This window comes from Struthio camelus, chromosome 2 (genome assembly GCF_040807025.1).
Source record: "Struthio camelus isolate bStrCam1 chromosome 2, bStrCam1.hap1, whole genome shotgun sequence".
Taxonomy (NCBI): domain Eukaryota; kingdom Metazoa; phylum Chordata; class Aves; order Struthioniformes; family Struthionidae; genus Struthio; species Struthio camelus.
The window spans coordinates 152,238,385-152,263,031 of NC_090943.1; the positions used below are offsets into that span (position 1 = coordinate 152,238,385).

The 24,647-nt window shown below is 38.1% G+C and overlaps 1 protein-coding gene across 1 annotated transcript in view; it reads left to right on the forward strand.

Annotated features, from left to right (window-relative positions):
• Nucleotides 1-3,887: 3,887 nt before the first annotated feature.
• The window catches only part of CNGB3 (cyclic nucleotide gated channel subunit beta 3), a 75,872-nt gene continuing 55,112 nt past the window's right edge, over nt 3,888-24,647 (forward strand). Inside the window, exons 1-3 of the mRNA XM_068933109.1 lie at nt 3,888-4,001; nt 6,956-7,031; nt 19,369-19,480. Of these exons, the coding sequence (XP_068789210.1) occupies nt 3,888-4,001; nt 6,956-7,031; nt 19,369-19,480 (302 nt within the window). The remainder of the gene's footprint in view (nt 4,002-6,955; nt 7,032-19,368; nt 19,481-24,647) is intronic.

A 24,647-nucleotide genomic window follows, 5' to 3' on the forward strand; every position in this document is an offset into this window, starting at 1 on the left:
ATTTTCAGATATTTATCCTTATTTTTTCTAAACATACTTCACCGAATGTTATGCTGATAGCACATACATCTGGTAATTACTGCAATAATACACTTAAAGAGACAACTTTCTGACAGACTCACTAAAAGCATAACCCATTCTCACACAGTGAGAAGCACAGTGACTCAGATCATAGTCAGTGTCATCTGATTTTAGCAACAAGACAATGAGCAGCTGTTAAAAATCCGAGCTCCAGAACTTCTTTTTAATAAGAAAAAGAGAAAAGTCTTTTAACAAAGTCCCCAAAATTAAGGAACATGGATGCGAACATGGAAAAGTGACTGCTGTGATTTTTTTTAAATCCACAGAAATAGGCAAAATTGCCAAATCTTAAACTGTGCAGAGGTAAAATCATGATAAATGTTAAACAGAACTTAGTATAATTTTTATCTGACTACTATTACAGGACTCTGAAGAAAGATGTCCTCATCTCAGCTATCAAAATCCTTGAATCGCAGAGACAGGCTCTGAAGTCAGATAGCTGTGAAAAACATTTGCACATTACGTTTTGCATCATGGGAAGATCTGAATGGAAGTGAAACACAGGCTGTGATCTTTGTAACATACGACACTGGTTTAATACAAAAACAAGAACTCTAGGTAATATCTATTGATCTGTACATTCCCGCAAACGGAGCAGCTGACTGCCTGCTGAGGAATGCAAAGCAGTCCTTGGAGTTTGCTCTCATAGATATGCTCATTAAACACACTAGCAATTAAATCTCTGCTCACAGGACTTTCATGGGTTTTATAGCAAATATCAGACAAAAACAACAACAGCGCCGAAGAAAGGGTCCTCCTCTCCCTAGGAAGTGCTCTAACTATTCACAGAAAGAAATCATGTGCCTCTTTGTATATCCCTATGATTTAAGAAGTATTGCACTCTTTAATACAGCTTCAAAAGGCATGGTGAAAAGGGATCTGCAAGATTCAATGCTGCTTTAGCAGTGATTTCAAATTAAGTCAATATTTGGTATTTAAATTACCTCAGTTTTTAAGACACCTGCCTTATTTCATGGGGAATATGATCTCTTGCACAAGTTCAGAACATAAGATCCAGTTTGTGAGTGTCCTGTTTCAAATGTACTCCTTCATTAACAAAATCACTGCAGGAAAAACATTGCAAAAAGTTTGGAAACCTCTGTGAACGTGCCAGATCTTTAAATGGTGGAGCAACTAACATTTCCCTGAAGAGAAGAACTGGCCTTTGAAACACAAAGTGGTGACTTCAGCGGTTTCATGAAGAGTTGAAGCACGTTACAATCTTGTCAGTTTTTGAAGTACTCTTGGTGACTTAAGAGGGAATATCATTAACAAATATAAAATGTGCTCCACGTGATTCTAAAGAAAGCATAAGACAGGTTTGAAATCCCTAAACCCTGTAGGTTTTGCCATAAATACAGCATACAGTGAACACTGGCCAGAGCCAACTTAGCTAAGAAGCTAATTGGATACAGGCTATCTGCTTTGCCAGCTGCACTGTTAATCTTCTTACTTAACAGCACATCATGATGTTCAATTAGCTGAAGTGCTTTTAGCATGTTCAGAGGCTGATAAAAATAACTAAATAGCCATAGCACATAAAAGAGAAACCAAATATTGGAGCAGGTTAATCATCCTACTGGACTCAGAAGGTAAACTTGCACCTCCATTGGTATCAGCATATCAGGTTTGTTGTGGCTTGCATATCATTTACAAAGTGGTATAATGTAAGTGGGTTCCAAACATTTATTTCATTAGTCACAGACTAAGCCAATATAACATTCATTAGTCATGGATGTCGATAGTTATTAACAGGTTTCCAAAGGCACTTTCCTTTTAGTGTCTATTTCATTCCTTTTGCATGCCTTTTAATTATAAATTAAAAACCAGTGCAAACATTACAGTAAGAAAGAGAACTAAAATGTTTTATTGCTTGCTACCTTTTCAAAAGAGGAAAATGGATAATTTTGCAGAATTTCTTAACATAAATATGCATTTTCCTTTAATAAATGCTCTACATTTTCAGTGTATTATGTTTTTATGCACACCATTATCATTTGAAATAATCAAGGAACCAAGTTACCTATTCTGTACACTTTTTATAACAAAGAATTTCATTTTTATAATGAGATACCCGTTGCTCTAGAAAAGGTTCAGTTTGCAGGTATATTTTACATATGACAATTGATTAAAGTTTCCTCAAGCAGCCAATTTAATCCACTAAAATCTCACATAATTTATTGATAGTAGAAGAAAAACTAACTCATTTTCTAAGATTTTTCCAGATATTCTTCTGCTATGAGCCAATATACAAAGAGCATCAAGGCAGAATTACAGTTCCAAAAGAAAAGCTATCTGCAGTCCTGACTTTATAAGTGAAAATATTAATATAGATATTAATTTAGTCATTGCAAACACTAAATCTTAAAACAAACTGGGGCATCAGAAGCAATTGCGTTTCAGAGTAAGCCAGACAGGAGACCTCAATAAAAATAGAAGTTCCAAGCTCTTGCTGTATCTAACGATGAAGTCACGCGTATGGGTTGTTTGGGCTTTTTTCCCTTTACAGGACTGAAGTCCAGATGACCTTGATAAGGTCTGCCTCATAGGTGTCAGTGTAGGGAACGGGCTTGCAAATTGAACAATGTCATTTGTTGGCTCATTCTCACAGATATTACCATAATAAAATGAGGATTAGAGACCCATCTTGACAGAGACTAGAAACCCCAAGATGGAGGTCATGTTTGAGAGCCACAAGTAATTACTATATTTTCAATACTTAAATATCATTACTAAATATGTAATTATGGAAATGCATCAAAGGAGAAGATTTCAGTTCTACTTTCTTGATGCCTTAATGGCTTTCTAAGTGAACCATAAGTTCTTAGTCCAAATTCAGTGCTTAACGTGAATGTATGGACCTGTAATGAATAAAGTGAAATTAAGGACAAGTATGGATCGTTAAGTTTTAAAACAGCTTGTTAAAAGGGATTGAATCAACGTGGTGGTAGAGATGTCTAAAACTGAGTTTCATCTATAAGTCAAACCAGGCTTAATTTTATAAAGAATTATACAGGATGATCTAAAGTCTATACAAACTCAGAGTCATATCTTTGTTATAGAAGCTCTAAAAAGTTGCATTTTATTAATCTGTAGGACATTCACATAAAAACTTAATTTCATCATAATTATAGGTAACACTTTGCATAAAAAGATATTGTCTATAAATACACTGGAAAATGAAAGACAAAAGTAATTTCTAATTTTTCAAATAAAAAGAATAGAATAAAAACTAACTTGCTAAAACAAATACTGACAGAACACTTTTAAAATCTCGATAGTTCTTAAAAGAACACATCAGGACTGCAGAGAAATTAAACCTCTTGAGAGCTCATGTAATCTGCGGTGTAGATGGCATAGTGCCAGTATTATTCATCAATTAACCTTTCTCATTTCCTGGTTAAACTACAGGTGTCTTTAGGACTTAATATTTCAACTCTAAATATAAAGTTATAAATTAAATGTTAAATATTCAACACATGAAAGGTTAAGCACTGATCTACTCTAGCGAGAAAGTGTTCACTCTTCTCTGAATTTGTGCATGAGAAGTTGAGTCTCTGTACAGAACTTAACCATCTAACCGTTAAGACTAGAAGCAACTTACTCTGCAGTAAAAGTACTAATGGTGAGAAAAAGCAATCACTTGAACAGACTGTGCAGGGAATTGCTTTAAGGCATTAATCAGACCTAAACCTGATTAAAGGTCTAATTGGCTTGATTACTGAAGGCAAGAAGAAAACAAGTGCTATCTATACCTCTTCATGGCAAAAGATCTGCAGAGGTTTCAAGATAGTTGAATGGATAAGATGTTTAATAAAATAAAATTATTATTTTCTAGAGCAAAATTATCACCTGAGGAAGCAGAATTTAAAAATGAAGGCGTCCCTCCACCTCCACAGCCCCAGGCATCTACAGGCCAGGTACAGCCTTTATTGTTCGTAGACTGAGTAATACTAGATTTTCTTTGGAAACTATCTATGCAATTAGATTCCATAACAATCCAACCTTAGATTTTCAAACAAACTTACTGCACTGGATATCAATTAGTCTTTAGCTAAATCAGATAAATGACTTTATTTCTTCCTACCCTCCAGGCTCTTCTTTGTGAAAAAATAGAGATTTACTCCTTTTCTGAGATGCTTTCCAAATAAGACTAGCCTGCTATACGGCTGATTTTAATGCCCTGACATATTCCTCTTTGTCTTGCTGCTTGCTGACAGCAAATGCAGTATATTCTTTCTAAATATTGGAATGGCATACAGATTATATATATGCTTGTTTCCCTGTAGTTGCTGGAAAGGAAGAGTAATTTAGTATCTTTTTGAATATTTTATTTGGTTTGGTTTTAGTAATATAATTCCAGTATAATTTTTACTAATATAATTTACTAATATAATTAATATACTAATATAATTTGAAAAATACAAGTCATCTATATTAGCCTATAGTTATATTTTATTTTTCTATGTAATGCTTCTATACTATAAAAATTAACTCATTCTTTCCATATCAATTAATGGAATATTTTAAGATGAGGCAGCAGGTTAGATATTCCTTTACTTGTTAGCTTTAAAATTTTATCTTTTCTCAAAATGTCACACAAAACGTTCAGGGGTTTCTCCCTCCCTTTTTTTTTTTTTTTAACAGCTTTTTTTTTTGTTACATAATCAAAACTTCGAAAGCCAACAATGCAAGGTTTAACCAAACAATTAGGAAAGTGAAACCACCTTTTTTCAGAAGCCATATAAAATATTAGCCATTCACGTAAAGCTTGAGAAAGTAATCTTATGAGAGGGAGATGTGGAATCATACATTCTAATTCAACTCAAATCTTATGAAGAATTTAGAACAAACTATAAAATATTTTATGGGGAAAAGTAGAAGTGTCGAAGTTCATCAGTCACCAGAATTAGCTGGATATTTCCACTGTTGTATATTTACTACCAGTAACTATATTTTATAGTTGCTGGTGAGATTTTATTTAGCGTGGCCTAAGCATTTAGACAAAAAATAATTTTTTGTTGTAGGTCAGTGGCTTTCGAAAGAGTTTCTACTGCTCTGCTAATCTGCTTTAAGCGTGGTGGCAGCATGAGTCCTTGTGGGGTGAAATAGCTTCACTTTCTCATACCAATAGCCTGAGAACAGCTTGCAATGGAGAGACTAAGGCATCAGCTAAGTTTCTGCAGAATTTTACTAACTTGGGGAAAGTTTTCATTGCACGATGGAATAGTGCTAGTTATTCTAATGCATGTCATGTCAAAATTCCTAAAAGCATCACTCTTCGTGCTTTACTGGGATTCAGGAGATAACAAGCTACAGGGCAAATTCCAGAGTTAACAGTGAAGGAGCTGCAAAGGTCCTAGAATCTGTAAATTAGTACTGGTGAGAAAAATAAGCATCTGCTAAGCTGGAAAATTATTATAGCTTCTGTCTCCCTACTGTTCATCATGTAAGACGACCTAAATCAAAATAAATGCTTAAATAGCAATTGGGCCACTATGAGTAATGTTCATGCTTGTTTTGACTTCTGCATATCAGTTTTCTGACATTTTTCAAAAACAAAAAAATTCTTTAAAGAAGAAAGAAATCCTGAATCTGAACAGCTGCATTCTGTGTACCATCCTACTTCACCTGACAAATAGGTTTGGTTTTTTTTTTTTTTTTGGGGGGGGGGAGGGAGAGAGAATATATTTAGGTTTCCCTAGACAAGTTCTCACTAGAAAGATTCCATACATGAAATGCAATACCCAGATCATACCCCCATTAGTACCCGCCATTTAAAAATACAGTTTGGGGGGACAGGCAGAGAAGGTGGAAAATTGATCCAAGATTAAGACGTTCTGCCTGTGAAGAGATATCCTCTTATCTAAAAAGAAAAGAAGGAATGGTCTTATGCTAGTAGGGGGAAGCCTGAAATAGAGAAAATAACCTTCAAAACAAATGATCAGGCAGATATCTTTGGTATACACAAGAGATTCACTGAGTTTTTAATTTTAATTAAGAATATATTAGAACTTCAATGTCAGATTCTCTGACTAGAAGCAGACAGGAAAAGAAAAAACACTTACAGGAAAAGATAAACCCTAAATTAATCTCAGTGATTCAAAAAATAGAAAGATGAGTCTGCAAATGGAGAAAAAAGGAGAAGCCCTGAAATCTCATGATTTCCATAGGCCTGTTGTATCTGTTATCTCCCTTTATTAATCAGCATGATAAACATCAGACAGATCCATTTTGCCTATGATAACAAATGCTCATGGGTTTGACTAGGCACTATGCTGTCACATAGCACCATGTACGCGTAAGACTTCCCCTGTCCTTATCACTCCTTCCTCCTCAGGACACTCTGTCCAAGCCGAGGAAGACCAAAGCGCATGCTGCACGTGATGGATTGGTTCATCAGTCTACATCCATGCATGAAGGAAGCAGTGAAACTTTTGCAGAAAAACCTGACATTGTCTGTGTTTTGTGAAGATTAAATTGGTCACCTAGTCAGTGGCTGGTCTATTGGCCCTGTAAAAAATTTAAGCAAGAGACTAATGTGAGGGTGCAGACTGGGCTCGTGAGTGGCCACCCTGAACAAGCCAGCCTTGACGATATGAAGGAGGTTCTGGGAGAATGCAGCAGCATAACTCTAGGCTAACTAAGGATGTGCAGTAGATCTGAAGACAACACTCTAATTTCAGTATTTAAGCCTGTTTGTGAACCTAGCTGGAAATTCTTGTCCGAGAACACAGAGAATACCCATGAGAAATGCAGAGTATATGTGAACTTGGGTGTTTAAATTCCTGTGCAGATACTGCAAGCACCAGCTCATTCATAGTCTCAACAGTAAGAGTCTGCAGTTTCTAATATTTCTGCTTATTTCCTTAAGGGTGAAAAGAAAAGTAAAGATGGGCCACAGAAAGCTGAGGCTGGTAAGAATGGAGGACCAGCACCAAAACAACAAGGTTAGTAATAAGCCACTTAAGAGAGCTCAAAGATTGTCTGGACAAAATATATGTATGGGATTTAGGGCTGTAAGTAAAATCATTCCTCTTCCAAATGCTATGCTCTGCCAGGTGCTGATCTTATATTTTATTTCTGAAAGAAATTAAGAACTCTGAATTCCCACTGACCCCAAACCAATAATTTGTTACAGCAATACCAGCACTGTCCAACAATAATAAAAGAAATAAGCTTGCAAGCACACAATCCCTTCATCAGCTTGTCCACTTTTATTGGCTACTCTAACAAAAGCTATTTCCTTTTACTGTAAGCTTGATTTCATCTTGGAAAACTAACTTTAAAATAAAGATGTTTACTAGCTTAAGAAAACTGTATATATTTTTATGTATCTTTTGAGTATGTTTCATGTATGTGTATATATATATATTTTTATAGAGATTATATATATATAGGGTTGTGTATGTGTATATAGATAGTTAGATAAAATACCCGAAAGATATATAGAGATATAGATGTATGAAATTTAGAAGAGGAGACATTTTAACCATCTGACACTCACATCTTTTCCTCAACATGAGAAAAGTGAGCAGTCATTCAAATCTTCTTCCAAACAGAAATGCAATTAAAAATTATTTGTCATCACCATTCAGAAGATATCCAGGACTGGAACACGGGAACACAGAGCTCAGAGCGATAACACAAACCCATTAATTGCCTAAGCAGCTGGTTGCTCTAAACAGCAGCAGCATGACCATGGCTATTTTGTCATGTTCCCCCCAACTCCCTCCCCCCCTTCTTTTTAAGTAGTCGCTCGTATTTTGCTTATATCAGAGTTCTGAAAAAAACAGAGTGACAGCTGCAACAGATACCAAAATGGAAGGCTAAGGATGGATAAGGCAACAACTACCGCTGGGCCAGGCCCTCTCTGTCCTCCCTTAAGGCAACAGTGGTACAAGCCTTTCCCCTTCCATCCTCCCATACTGGTAAAAACACTGAGTCTAGGTTTTTGGCCAGCCCTTTTCTCTTTCTGTCACCTCACCTCTTTCCTTTTGGACAACAATTAAAGCTCTCTTCGCTGCAGCAGCAAAGACAGGCTGAGAAACTTTCAGCTTTCTATGATAAAGATGATTTAAGGCAAGAGGAGCACTGGAAAAAGACCATAAGGAAACTTGCATAATCCCTTCTGGCACTTTGTGTAAGTAGTATCACTATTCCTTTCCTGATATATCCAAACTTTAAACAAAGTCCATTTAATGTAATTATCTTGTTATAAAATGGCTGTAGCATTAAATCAATGAAAAACAAAATCTGACATGAATTTAGTGTAGTAATAAGCCACCCACTGAAAAAACACATCTGACTTGTTCTCTGGCTTTTTAACAACATTAAATCACAGATACTATCCCATGACAGAAAGAAGTATGGTTATAGAAAATTCTTCTGTTGACATCCAAAATCCAATTTAACTTTAGAGATTAATATAACTGATGGATCTATATTTTGGAGTTTTGAACTACAAATTTTTACTTCTAAAATGTAAAATAAGATAAGTGGTGACATAAAAGCAACTACCCCACCAAACATTGAAGGACAACATAATGCCACAGTTAAAATCTAACTTTTATTTTTTAATCCATAGTTTACTGGAGGTTGCTTGGAGTCCCATTTTCAAACAGCCACAAGACAGTTTCTCCTTTTCCATGTGTGTGTTAATGAGCCAGAGAGATACCTAGCTACACAATCCACAAAACTTACCCAGGCACCACACTTCAGGTGAAACCTGTGAATCCTCCACACACCTCATACATAAATCTTCACCATCCAAACTGAATAGGGACTCCTGTTATCTGTTGGCAGAAAAGCAAGACTGATCTCAAGCAGTTCACATTGTGGAACTTAGTGAGCTCTGTAGCAGGCCTAAAAACCATGGAAGCAATGGCTGGAAGAAGAAAACCAAGAATATCTCTAAGGAAACAAATGACAAAAGACCAGACAGCATTTTGCAGTATACATACAAATTCAGAAAGTGCTATAAGCAACACCACCAAGGCTCAACCAAAACTAGTTAAGGGAGACTAGTTAAATGGAAGAGTTAACGCTAGTTGCACAGAGAAAAATCTTTCTGAGATTTCTAAGTAGAGTGTCTCAGAATAAAATTGACCAGAAAAGCCGCTAGTCATAGTCTATTGATACATGTCTACAGTCATGAAGCACAAACCAACAGATTCAGTAGGGTCTACCTTCACCCCTCCTCCTCCTCGCATGGCCAAGACTAGCCATCACCTTCTCCCTTCCTGCTAGCACTTCATGAGGCAGCATAATGTTCCCAGCACAGACGAGAACTCAGCAGGAAGCAAAATTGGAGCCTGTTTGGTTAAAACTTGGCCACTTGCATCACTCAGCAACACCTGGTACTTTTGGCTTCTTTGCTGGCTACTCATTGCCTCGTCTCCACCTCCTCGCTTGCCCTCTCTCTCTCACTTGCTTACTTTGTGATTAATTCTCTGCATAATTAGCTTGCTCTGTAATTAATTTTCTGTGCTTTGTAGGTTTGTTCCATAATGGATTCATTTTTGAACTTATTCCTTGCATCTGTTTATGTACTTAACTAAGTCTGATTCACCTAATCACAGGTTCTCTGTGTTACTGAATTCTATTGCTATAGTTTCTTTGCATATATATTAGCTCCCATAAATGAGTGGCTATATAAACGCTTCACTTGTTTTACGCACGGTTGTTCAATAGCTCCGTTGCTGGCTACGCTATTTAGCGAGTCATATCAAGCCTCCACCTGCTAGCTGGTATCTGCATTATCATTCTCTGTATCACAGCTCCTTTTGCGCTAACGATCCCTTCCTGTCCTTTTCCTTTATGATTCTTTCCAACCCATCCCTCTCCTTCCCTTTTCTCTAAACACTTCTCAGCTCCCCACATACATACTACTTTTCTGAAATCTGTCCTCCTTCCATCTCCTTCTCTCTTTCCCCAGCTACAACCTGGCCTAACTATTCCCAGTCTTCTGGGGTTTGTCTTCCTACTTCTACTAAAACAACAAGTATCTCAAAATATTTCATCCAGATGCACAGATACATTTATTAAAAGCCACGCTGGCATAGCTTTGTTGTTTGTATTACCTGACTGAGAAAGCTGGACTAAAACTATCACATATATTTCTGTCTATGCTACAATTGCACCTCTGGCTCACAGTATAGACAGAGTCTCTCATTTAGGAGATTACGCTGTTCATTTTCAGTGGTATGTCAGTCTCTCTTCACTTTGGAAAATATTCAGAGGATATATAAAAGATTGTATACCTGTCTCAAATTAACTGCAAGTGTCATGCTATAGTGTGCACAAGAATTTGGTGCATTTGTCAGACTCGGAAAATCTATATCCTAAGTGGGAAGCCCAGCTTCAGTTTGAAAAAGGGAATTTTAATCAGCATGTCTGAGTGCCAAACACCTACAAGGAAGGTATACTCAAAAGGAACTTCACTCTTGACTTTTTCCCAAAGACAAATTATGGTCTACAGTTCTATTTAGATACTAAAGGAGCATTCAGTTTTTCACAAAAAGTTTGGCCGAACAAACAAAAGGGGCAGAAGCTGGTGATAGTTTCCACCTTTCATACATTAGCCTAGTTATTCAACTTCATCTCCTCATACTAAGGGAGTTCAGACCCTCAAATTCATATCTTTCATGTTTCGGTAGAGTGTCCTAACTACACGTGTGAAATCTAAACTAGAGAAATAGGGGATGAAATCTTTTAGTTTTCCTAATAGCAGGGTCCCTGTACAGAAAAGAAAGTAAAAACTTGTGGAGACTGAGAAGATGGAGCACAACACAGAGCCTGGCTGTAACCTAGCATTTAAGCACTAACCTTATAGGAGGAGAGGTCAACTTTGGTTTCAGCATCTGTTTATATTACAACATTGTTGAATGTGAGAGCAACAGAATTCCTGTAAAATGTATTTGACCCCATCCCAAACAGAGAAGGTCTAGAGCTAAGATTTCTTCTTTCTAGATGAAAGCTTTGATCATGGACTGCTATGTAAAAGGTAGTCACTTTCTCCCTTTGCATTTAGAAATAAAGTCGATCAATTTTGTGAGGGGAACAAAATCATGTCACTGTCAAGCCCCAGCTAATTTCTGCTAACCAGGCACCAGTTTACTCTGCCTGAAGTATAACCAAGTGAGTTTTAAGCCTCTGAGAAGGGATCTTAGAATTAAAAGTGAACTTTCACAGCTGAAACCTGCCTTTGAACTGCTATCAACTGTTTTGCAAAATCTATTCCCTAGCATCTCAAAATCCAGGGTTAAATATGCCATTTGTTTTTCAAGATATTACTCAAGTACAGTATTTTGGTATAATGTGCTGCAGCTCAGTGAACAAAGCCTGTCAATGCAAAGAGCCTTTTAAATAACAATCCTATTCCTTGTCTTCTCATCCTTTATACTCTTCACTGGCACTCAGTCAATATGGAGCTATTATTCCCAGAAAATGTATTTTTTTAAGATTATCAAGAACTTGAATAAGTTTAATCAGCTTGCTTCCACTCCCGCTGATGTGAAGCCTTTTAATTCCTTTCAGAACTTCACTTTTCATGTGAGTGACAAGGCTAACGCTAGGAAAACAAACCCAACTTCTTCACAAGATCTTCCCTTCTTTATATGGAAGAGCTACTTGATTTTATAACTTTTTAAAATTTTTTTTAGTTTCCAACTCAAGATGGGGGCTTAGATAAGATTTAAGATGTACCTATTTAATGATTGTTTTATTTCAACCACATTGATTTTTAAACCATCCTTCCCTGCACGGAGCATCTGTTCAAAAAGTTTTACTTGAAAAGTCATGAAGATGTGTAGTTTGTAATGTCAGAAATAAATCTTATTCTCTCCTTCCATAGGTTTCCTATATATTTATTTTTCTAGACGTTTTTATGACTCTGTAACCACCTTATGTGTGCATCTTTCAAATATTTATGGATATAGCTCCAGAACACCCCTCTGAGGCAAGGATAATCAGGCAAATGATTGACTAATATAACAGAAGTAACCCAGGAACTTTGTAACTCAGATCTCTCAATTTCTGCTCTACTGCAATAACTATGAGGTCATTCTTTGCTCCTGCTATTTAAGGGAACCTGCTCTTCATATTATATAGCAGGTGATAACGTTTAAGAGCCTTTTAACCATAATAATGGTTTGCAGAAGGTGGATATGAAAAAAAAAAATCACCCATTGTAAGTGTTCAGAATTACGTTTCAATGGGATATATGTCACTGAGTCAACTGAAAGGCAGATTATTCAACCATTAACTGCTCTACCTCCTACTAGTCTTTACCCATTTCTTCATGCAGTGTTTCGCATTTCAAACAATGATGTTTGTCCTCATACTTCTATGTATTGTTAAAATTGCCAGCATTGTTGTCTATAAACGAAAATAGCCATACCCTCTGAAAACAAATATTAACTTACATAAGGTTTTCATGCAACCCTTCAATCTATATATTCAACAGAACAAAGAAACAAGATTCCTCACATTTGATTCCTCACATTCCTTGCATTTGTTTTACACAGAGCAGACTGACTTTTTCTCTCCCACAACTAAGTCTCTTCTGTGTTTCTCTTAATCACTGAGAAGCTGATCAAGATACTTCTATTCAATTGGACTTTTGGGACTTTTTTCATAGTGTGGGAATATGAAAGAACAACATTAAATGTTCCTTAAGTAAGGATTGCCAACATTAATGTTGGTAATAAACATCAGAACCAATTGTTAAGGTTTATAACTCTATTCCTTATATAGCATGGTAATTAACTGTAGTTAGTAAGATACTATCACTATGAGATAATGTAGGATTTATTAAACACCAGTTTCTTTTAAAATGCCCACATTTTTTTAAAAAAGTGGCTAAAAAGTTAGTGGTAGAAGAACATATTTGACAATTTCTGCTTCCTTGTATGCCAAGGACCCAACCAGTTTGGAAAGTGAGGGGAAGCGTAGAGAAGTCAGACTTGCCAGCACAAGGCAACAGAGCTGGCGGGGAATTCCGGGGAAGGGAGGAAAGTTTTAACTTTCTGAAGCATGGTAAAGCTACAGCAATTTCCTTTTCCTGGACTCAGGAATACAGTTAACTGACACTACCTAGTCCCTGGCATTTATTCATATCATTATCTCTAGAAATTAATCTTTCATCTAGCATTTTTCTTCTCTTTATTTTTTGTAATAAAGATAATGCTAACTATTGGTGATGCTAGAGATCAATTATTATGGCCAGGGAATGTATATCTGGCCACAGAGGATCCAAAGATTACATCTTTCAAAGTCAGCCTACAGAATGAAAAATATATATTTTATTGCATTTTGGCAGGAAATCCCTTTTGATTGGCTGACTGTTCCAGAGCTTCTCCTCCTGATGCTGAGTAATCAGTAAGGCTGGTGATCTGCAAGGAACATAGTGCTTCCTTTCCTGCCCTTCAGCCTCCTGCTGCTGTTTGCATGCATAGAAACAAGTGTCAGGTGGAAGGAAAGAGCCCACTTGCTCAGGCAGCTCTTCCCAAGCTCTGAAAGTAGGATGGTAGCTCAGCTCCTCTGTGGCCATATGGGCCTTTGGGGGGGGGGGGGGGGGGCGGGGCAGGAAATAACAAGAAGCTGCTCTCCTACTCAGCCTGGAGAGGTTATAAAGTGTGAGGTTTTTGAAGAACTCCAAGGACAGCAGGAATAGGATTTGAAAGCAGAATAAATGAATTTGTGAAGAACGTTTGACTTAATCTGCACTTCTATCTGATAAGTACATACTATGTTAGGTGATTATTACATGTTATGCTGTGAGAATGGAAGGATCATGATAATCTTTGTGGACACAAGCTAACTCGTCTCTCCGAGGATCTACAGGGTTTTAAAGTCTCTTGGTTGCACTACTTGTTGCCCAAAGAGAAGTTAACGATACCTCTGCGGAAGTAGACCCATGATGGATTTCTGAATCTACAACTACTTATGTACACTCAGGACTGAACGTTAGGAAGAATCAAAATTGTAAAGAGGATGGGGCCAGACTCTTCTCATTGGTGCCCAGTCACAGGACGAAAGGTAAAGGGTGCAAACTGAAGCACAGGCAGTTCCACCTGAACATGAGGAGAAACTTCTCGACTGTGAGGGTGACTGAGCACTGACACAGGTTGCCCAGAGAAGTTGCAGAATCTCTTTCCGTGGAGATATTCAAAACCTGCCTGGACAGAATCCTGGACAATGTGCCCTAGAGGACCCTGCTTGAGCAGGGGGTTGGACTAGATGATCTCCAGAGGTCCCTTCCAACCTCAGCCATTCTGTGATTCTGTGCTTATGGCAAGAATGAGGATTCTACAGTGATGCATCCTGGATTTGACAAATCTTCCTATACTAATGGCTTCCTCTGTGCAGAAAAGTCCTTAGCACTACTGGCTGTGGTTTCTGAACAATTTGTACAGTGCTAGACTTTAGAAACATAGAAGTGGAGCTGATCCTATATGAGCAGGTTTAAACTAAAAGCAACTTAGCCAACTCTTCTAATGCTATGATTACCCTCACAGTACTTTCTGTTTTTTGGAAGCCTGACCTCCTGGTTGCATGAGATTTTTACAGAGTATTATTAAAGAAAAAACAAAAGATTTCAGGCCTTATAAGTTGCAGAGAAAAAAATTATTAACCAAAAAGATTGAAAACTCAGAGACAAGTACAAAGTACATAAAATATATGGATTTAAAATCTTATTTTTTTGCTTTACTGCAAAAATGTGAAATGCTCTGCTACAGAACATTCTACAAGAGTAAGTGAGTGACTCTCTCTCTGTGTGTGAGACAGAGAGAGAGAGAGATAGGAAGAGAAGGTAAAAAAGAGAAAGTAGGAAGATTGTCAAGGCTCTCTATCCAAAACACTGAAGTGAAAATTGAAGATAAAAATTGTTTTATGAAAACATGATGAAGAAGGCGAGCAGCATCAAAATCAGTTGGGTATGTTCCTTAAACAGGAAAAGATATTCTGGCTACTGTAACCTAATCCTGCACTACTGTTCCAATGTCTTTCTTCTGGAGGAACAGCAACAGGGGACAAGAGTAAACAATGAAGGTTTAATAATACTAATGTCCAACCTGACTAACATAATAATATTGTTAGTGAGAGACTCACATCCAGCCAATATCCCTTCTTTAAGACTTTTTCCTGTTCTAAGCATCTCTGGAAGAACGAAGATCTGTGGAAAATGAGAAAAATCTGACATAGTAAAAGAGAAAAATAAATTGGTCTCATAACCTGCCTCTTACTCCTTCTCCTTGCTATCCCAGAGAGATTTCAGTGGGCATTTTGATTTAACCAGCTACCTTTTTGTAGTATTTCTCTGAGTAGTGTTTTACCCACATAGCTATATTTTCACAGCTGCCACTTTTCCACTCCATCTTAAAAGAGAACGTATACCAGCAATACATTTCCGAACTCAATTTTAAATTATATTATTCTAACTGAAAGTCCAAACAGCCTAGAATATGATGTGGGCTGCATTCTTCAACTCCCACTCCTAATACAGAGGCAGCTTAAGCTATCCCTCGCTCTGTTCCAATAGAGCAGGAATGGAAATCATTTGGAGAAAACCAGAAAAACTCAAATCCTCTGTTTTCCCATTCATCTATTTTAAAAATTGCTTTAAATGTTTGCACCTTGCCATAATTCTGCCTCCTTTTTCTCACTCATGGCAATTTCTTTACCATAACCAAATTTATGTAAAGCCAATATACATTTTCTTTGCCATTCTGTAAGCCATGCAGTCTACCTGATCATTGCTACTTCTTCTAGAAACCAACTGTTGTACTCTAAAAACTCCCTAAAATGACTACCTCCGTGTTCCTTAAAGGCATTCCTTTGGGGTTGTTCCCAGAAGTCAGAGAGGTATGAGTTAAATTCTTTAAGCAGCTAAAAGAGACCAGTGCTTTTTAAATGTAACTACTCAGACAACCATCCCAATTTCACACAGAAAGAAACGACTACTTCTTCACATGCAGCTGGCAGTGATGCCAGGCCTTTGCATCCTAATTCTATGGCAAACACACCTTGTGCTGGCCCTGGAGCATGCATGAACCCTAAAACCTGCGGAAGTTTGAAATATACATTGACTTACAGTGTTTCTCATCAGTCTGAGTAGGGTTTGCAATTAATGGTCTGTGTGGCTTGAGGCCTCAAACTGAATGAACTTGAGAGCGTCAGTGGTGCCACTGCTAACAAGCTGAGAAGCCATTATTCTTCTGCAGTGTGATGCTTATATGCAAGCACCATATATTTTGTGACTTTGTGGTCTTCCTTTCCCATACCCATGTAGTCATTTCAGAGACAGACTATCTAATCTGGGAGCCTGTTACTCTAAATACTGTGTCTACACTAGCATATTATTTCACAAGAAAAATACATTTCTGAGGTGAATCTCCTGATTGTCTCCCACTGCATTTTGGTTTTTCACAGGGAGCACTCTAGGAGTGCATGACTGGATTTCTTTAGGATAAAGCCAAACCAGAATGAGCACTCCACGAGTACAGCTAATATACTCAAGCTGCTGATGGACGTTCAGTTCAAAGGATTGCACTGGACCCAGTTTGAAAGATAACACCTCCCAGGTGGATATTGTGTGATTGCCAGGCTTTCAGCACCATTTCACTCTACTGATTGTTTCTACCAAGTTACACTGTTTGGTAGTATAGATTTAGCTAGTATAGATAGTATAGATGAAATTACCAAAATGCAATAATTACAGTAATATTGAGAATAGATTAGTCTTTCTGTAACATGTGAACATATGATTTTTTGGTGGGCGAGGGAGAAGGGGAGACTATAATCCATGAATTCAGAAGGGAATAGAAAAGCAATGAAGGCTGAAGGTTTTAGGCTCCTGCATCTTCTTTTCTACATCATCTTGTTATGTTGACCACAAAACCACAGGAGGACTGTGTGCCAAGCACAGAGTCTGTAGTATCATTCATAAAAATCCTATGGGATAAGGGTTAAACAGAATTGTAATGAGTTAAGCAGAATTTACCAAAATCTCTTCTGAATTAATCATCCTTGGCAAGGTCTATAAATTAGTCAGATATAAATAGATCCAAAACACCTTAATTTTCTGTAACTGCAGCTCTTTCTAGACTTTCCTGCAGAAGACATCTGTGAAAATCTTGGAAAAAATAAATTTTATTACACTGTAACAACGTATTTACTGTGCTAGAAGCCTGAATCAGTTTTAAGATTCCTCCCTTCTAAAAAGGTCTTTCTGAACAGAATTCCCAGAGAAGCATTTTAAACCCCTGAACCCCTGTAATCAAATGGATGTCTTTGCTCGAACCTCTACCGAGAAAAGAACAGTGACAGTCCTCCGCTGACCCCACTTCTTCCCTGAATGTGTGCTACTCTGTACCTTGAAAATCCCCTGAACTGGGGGACCATTCAGGCAAGATGAAGCATTTCCCAGAGTTAGATTTCCACAGACTTTTCCCTCAAGATATTACACAAATGCCAGCTGCTGCAGAAGGGAAATAATAACCTCTATTTCCCTGAAGTGGGCAAGATACTGTTATCAACTTAAGCCATAAATCCTGATTTGGAGGATTTCCAACTGAATGTCAGAGTTTTAAATGGAATCCCTCACAAAAATCTTCCCAGCTTATAACTGATAAGTAATAGAAGCCCTGTAGACTGTCTCTTCATAACTTAATAGTGCTACATTTCTCCCAGAGACCATTTGAAAATTAACCTATAAACTTCCTAAGCCAAAATCTAGTTGGCCAGGGCGCTGGGGAACATGAGTTTCTTTGCCTTCTCTTCAGTTCTTTGTCTGACTCTGGCTTGAGTCTTTCTGGTTTGTTTATACTCTTCAAGTAAAGTTACCCACAGATACGTCCCTCTAAGTCTTATCTTTGATCCTGTTTAATAAATGTATTCTTGTAAGAGCAGCAGGGCACACACAGGGCATTCTCACTTCTTAACCTAAAAACAGAGAAAAATATTCTCTCTAGAAATGCCCCAGTGGTCTTATAATCAATTGTCCATCTGGTCAAAGTCTGGCCAAGTCAGATTACAAATAGTTGTGTATGCTCCTAAGAGATGCCTGGAAGAAAAAATTATCCCAAATCTGAAACAAATGGTGGTAGGAGAGCAGTATGACTTATCAAGCTGCTGCAAAGAAACTGATCCACTGTCCTTTACTGAGTTTTTTTTCAAATAAATACCATTTCAAGCAATCACCTTCTGACTGGGCAGCTTAGCAGTTCACTGTCATGGCAGCTTGAACCACTCTGAAATGAATAACAACTCTCTAGATGTGGAGATTAACTATTAGAAAATTATTCTTACATTATCTGTATGAAATACTCAAGACCTAACTTTTTTTCAACTCTCTTGAATTTAAAATGCAGTAGACATAACAGGCTCTAGATTTATTTCCTGTGATGTTTTGCTGCCAAGCCTTTTTCTCCATAATCATATTACTTAAAGTATTTATGAAGGATGGGGTTGTTGCTCTTTTATGCAAAGTGTCAGACTGATGACAGCTCTCCAATTATTTTTCATCACGAAAATTTAAAATAAAGAAATAGGATTAATTGGAAGAATTAAGCATATAAGGGCACTTAAATGGCAAGAGAATATACCATATGCATACAGAAAAGTGAAACTGGCTGATCTATTTCTTCATTTTTGTTACAATTATCTTTTTTAAAGAAAATTAGAAAGAAGTTTGTTTCACTGTTCTGTAAAAAATTCTACACATCCACATCCTTAATGACATATTTCAGTCATAATATACTCAGCAATAAATAGGGCTGTCGTGTCCCATGTATAATGCAACCCAAACACTGGAGTAAAACTAATGTCATTAACGTTTGCTATACATAAGCAAATAAGCTGTTCTTCATTCTGCCTCCTAAACTTCATGAGATACTTCTGGACAGAGCTATCTACTGTCCTCTATTTATTAAAAAAAAAAAAAAATGTAAACATGCTAATTCTATATCATTGCATGAGTCCTTGTTCTTTAAAAGCAACAAGCACTGTGTTGACCATTGTTGTCCTGGCTACAGGTACATCTACATTAAAAACTATAAGAAATTTGTATCTTCTAAAAGATACACTCAACATAAACATGTTCTCTGCAGCTGGCACTGAAATACTTTTATACAGGAAATTATTCAAAGCTCAGGTCCCAGAATCTGTAACATATAGTGCTTGTCCATTGAAGAAATAATGGCAGCCAAGCTGTGATTGTTCCAAAAGTTCTATCATAATTCTTTACAAATTGATATTCAAAAATTACAACCTTCTTGTCTGCAGATACAGTTCCCAAAAAACCGCCTGAGCCCTCAGTACCTGAAAAATCAACTGAACCAGCTAAGACGACTCAACAGGAACAGGGTCAGCTCAGTGATGGGAAAGAAGATGCCAAGTGAGTAAATTCATTTACAAACCATGAGGTTTTTTTCCTGACATATGAGAGTAATTTTGCATTTTTGTGTATCATGCTTCAGTTCTTTAAAAGTCCCTCCAGTACCACTGTATCTGGCATACTGTAAGAACCTGAAGAGAATAGATTTAGAACATAAATTCAATTCTAAAGGCAACTGCACATATGAGGCATACCATTTAGTAAGTGGTTTTGATAGATTTTTCCATACCTCATCCTAAACTGCAAAAATGAGGATAGTGATTTGGTCTGTCTACAGTGAAATACCCACATATGGTAATTTTAAAACTGTTAGTGCTCGGTTATTATTATTCTACTATGTAAGTCCTAGGATGCTGCCCTGAGTAGCTGAAATGTTTGTTATATCATCTTGACGTAAGAGGTTTTTACCTTGTATATATTTTTTGTTCAGTTATACCACTAAAGAGGCGTTAGTATCTGAAACTAGAGGATCAAGACTGTCTCTCCTCAAGAAGAAACAAACAAATTAAGCTATAAAGATGGGTACAATCTAGGATCACTCAAATGCTGGAAAAAGCTTGGGTTCTATTCATTTTACTAAAAAAAAAAATAGATATGGAATTCAGAAAAAAAAGTCCTGGAGTAATCTATGCTCAGCTTATTACAGAACCACAGATTCATAGAACATTTCAGGTTGGAAGGCACCTCCAGAAGGCACCTGGTCCAACCTCCTGCTAAAAGAAGGGCCAGCTTAGATCAGATTTGCAAGTTAGATCAGGTTGCTCACAGCCTTGTCTAGCCCAGTAGTGAATACCTGTCTCCAAGGATAGAGATTCTATCCACAAACTCTCTGGGCAACCTGGTCCAACATTTGACCACTCCCATTATGAAAATTATTACCTTGTATCTAATCAAACCTTCTCTTACTTTAACTTGCTTCTGTTGCTTCTTTTCCTTCTGCTGTGGCACCAAGAACAGTATGAGTACATATTCTGTATAACTGCCTGTCAGATGGAGGAAGACTGAAATTATCTCCATCTTCTCATTTCCTTTCTTTCACCAAGGTAGAGTTTGTAGTACAATGACTAGGAATAATTGAGCAAAATACTAGTGCACACACCTCTAGAAGTGCTACATGTGGTAAAAATAACACCCACTCAAATGACTGGAAATGTTATAAATAATTTCGTTAAGTTGGATGTGAATCAGTAGATCAACAATGAAAACCCAGCTAAAGCATTGTCTTTCTGCCATTTCTGGATATGTTATTGTAGGCTTATGGCTCCAGTGCTGAACTCTGTTACCACGGTAAATGTAATTGCAATATGCTTATGAAAGAAAAGGGTTATGTTGCTTATTAGTAGAAGATAAATATCTGTCTGCTAAAAGACAAGTTAATCTGTTTAGGTTAAACCTTCTGTTCTAATAGCTGTTCTGACTCACTGTCATGCATGCATCCAGTTAGGTATATCTGCTCAGTCTTCAGTTTGAGCAACAGCCTCTAAAACACAGTAAAACCTTGGTAAATTCTACTGTGAAAACAGTTACCTATCAAATTCTGCAGTAGAATCTAGAAGGCATGACACTGGTGTCATTGCACTGGGATGAAACTAAACTGAATCGATCTGTTATAAACCTTTGAGAGATGTAGGGAGAATCATTATTGGATTTTCTTTCCCTGCAAGACAGGCGACCTCACAAAAAAAAAAAATCTTTGTTCAATGCTATTTTCTTGGAATTCCCATATCTGAGAAATGTTTGGGAAAGTGTTAGTTTGACTAGACAAAACCACATCAAGGACTACTCTTACAACTGAATAGCATACTCAGTTGAGAGTTCCAGTGCCCAAGAATTTTCTCTGGCTGTTTAATCTACTCTTACGTACAGAACCATAATTTGGTTGATTGAATGAAATGAAGACTGTTGAAATGGTTGGTGGAATTTTATTAACTCCTATTGGAATTTCATATTTTGACCAACTATGCATCAGGGAGCAGTGAGGACCAGCTGCTTCGTAAGTGAAGGAGAGCTGGGAGCCAAGGGTGACCCCAGCACAAGCAGTGCCTCTACCAACAAGGTGTAGTCCCATAGGGTCTGAATATGGCAAGCAGAGCCGGGTCCTGGTAACGGGGTCCATCAACAGGGCAAAGTGATGAAGCAGGTCCAGGGTCCATCCAGGGAGTCCAGTCGGGAGCAAAAGGAGAGAGGGAGAGAGACAGGACTGAGGAAGGCTGTAGCCTTGCATGGGTCCTAAGTCGATCCAGGGGCAGGACCAAAGATAGGACTGAAGACAAGTTACAACATACAAGTAGGTAGCCTGTTCAGGAGACAAGCTACCTACAGGACAGGTCCTAGGACCATCCAGAAGACAGAACAGTCTGTTCACAGTCGACAAGACTGCAGACAGGCACACCTACAGCATTGCTCAGGCAAGGACTGAAGGCCAAGGCCTAGGCCTAAACAGAGCCCTCAGATCCATGGGTAGAGGGTATGGGGTGCCGGTCCTAGCTGAGGCTGGTCAGTGCTATTAAGGGCTGTTGGTGTACTCAAGGCTCTGATACTGTTTTGGCTTACATAAATTATTTTCTTATATTAATCATTCTCCAAGAGTCAAAGTTTGCTTGATCTTCTGCATAAAAGGAAATCATCAGTATGCACTTTGGAACAATGCCAATAGATTATGAATAAGATCTATAGTAAGATAAGGCTTGTGGGTGCATATACACATATACACATATTCACAACCCATATGTAGCCAGAACAGCTCAGCTTTCATGGAAATTATGCTAATTGGAAAGATTTGAATTTATCCTAAGTAACTGTAACCTATTAGTTTTAAATTCATCTGCACAGGCTTAGATATATGGAAGAGAAAAGAAGGCAGGCAACGAGGACTTTAGTCCTCGTCACTACATATGTTAAAGGGTGCAGCATTTGTTCCAGCACAGTTGATTTGTTTGAAATTGCACACCTTCCATTTAGATCAGGTCTCTCCATACATAATTTCAGGGAGTGGCAACGAACTTCAGCATAAGGACTTTAAATTTTGAAGTCTTAGGTCAAGGCTTGCAACTATGCAATACTGGAGTATGTGCAATTATACTAATGTAATTAACTTACTGAAATCAATTGGATTACTTATATGTATGACAGTTCATGAGACTGTGTGCCAATGGTAGCCGCCTTCCAATTTATCTGCATTAGGCTAGTTTTTTACTTATGGTGCAATATCGCCTATATTATCTATTAACAGGAAAATAGTGTTGTGAATCTCCTCTGAAGGAACAAACCAATTTATTCTGTTGCTAAGCGAATGACTTAGCCTTTACTGAGACTGCATTTATTCCTGAAAATTCCCACAGAAACTGTTTATCCACAAGAAAAAAAATGTTTTGGCTTTCCCTCTCAGCACTTTCTCATTTTTCAAATATAAAAATGCATTGTGATGGACATTAATAAAGAGCAGAGACATAACTCTGGTTTGCCTACATCCGTCTGAACACTATATCCAGAAGAGGAGACACACTTGAGTGGCTGATGTGCCAAGGCACTGAATTATGACAGAATGACTGAAACTTTTAATGTCTCTTTCCTAATGGCTTAGACAAGATTCCACGCAGGTCTGCCTTGTCTGTTAATATATTGTTTCTCTCCTTCGTCTTTAATGATAATATAACAGAGTAATAGGTTATTTCCATGAATAGCTATTTGCTGAGCAATAATCATCTCTGTTTGGGAGGGAGGGCTAAGTACAAGCAGTCTCTTCACAGCAAGAAATAAGGGAAGAGAAGAACATTGAGAACTTAATTTGCACTCTAATAGAAGGCAGAGGAGTCTTATTAACATGGAGCTAGCATAAAACATTAATTGCAGCCTTTATAATATATAAAGATTACTTTATGTTGGGGAGGCTTTATAAAAACATATACACACATACACACTCCAATAAATTTTTGAAAAGCAGGATAAAAATTACATGTGAGATATTCTGCAGCATTTTCGCAAACGCTGCATATTGTCAGGGAGCAGCAAGGGCCAGGGGTCGGCCCTTGCTGAGGCCTCCCTGCAGCAGGCCTGCGAGCCTCTCCCCACCGTCACCAAGGGACAGGGACAGCCCTCGGCAGAGCCCCAGCAGCCAAACCTCCAGGAGAGGGTTATACTTTCAGGGCCCTTACTCATACAACCTTTGCTGATTTTCATATTTTTTTACTTAAAAGATGCATTTTTTTCTTAAGGTTTTAATCCAGAGGAGGACTTCTTTCTTTTAGTATGCATGACTTAAGACTTAAATGCAGTTTACAAAAGGCACAGTCATGGATGCAACTGGTGAACAGTTTCTGGCAATCCAAGATCATCCTGATGACTAAAGCCTTTTCCCTGGCCATGCCTTCCCAGCCCCTGAACTGTGCTTGTGCAGCCATGCGGTCGGCTACATCAGTTTCCATCCAGCTGGAAAATAATCAGTTCTCGTATGGGCTAATACTGACAATGGGCACCCCAGAAGCACACAGGAAGGATGGCAAGCAGCTGCCTCATCCCGAGTGAGTAGGACTGACTGAAGTATTTCACAAAACTGAGATCCTGAGAGTAATAGGCTGTGATAAATAGGGCAGAATAGACAATCTAATGGTTTTTTCTGGTCTTAAATTATAAGAAAACAACATTAACAACAATGTTTTGAAAGAAGTATTGGCAATATTGAGCGCAGCCAACAGAGGCAGTGAACAGAAGCAGCAGTTTGCGCAGCAGTGTCTGGGCTCTGCCTGGGCCTTTTGTGGGCCTTGTTGGAAGTTGTGGAGGCTCTCTGGGGACCCCCGAGGAACCAGACGGTGCTTGCTGCTAGCAGGAAGGGAGAGCTGGGCAAGGACTCCTGCAGGGGACCTTGACTGAACTTCTCCTGGGAAGTTCTAGCCAGGTGGGGATGCTGCTAACGAGCTCTCTGAGCGGCCCTGGTCAGAGGGAGGTGGGGCTTTTGTTTCAGGTGGCTCCTGATTGGGTGGGTCAAGCACCCTTGTGAGTCATTGCTAGGCAGAGGCCTATATAAGAGCCAGGCCCAGAGTGCAGCCAACAGAGGCAGTGAACAGATACAGCAGTTTGTGCAGAAGGGTGCCAGAAGGCAAAGAAGGCACCTCTCCATTTTGCACAGTGGTGTGTCCTTCCCTGGGGCATGGTCATGACATGCCGCAGA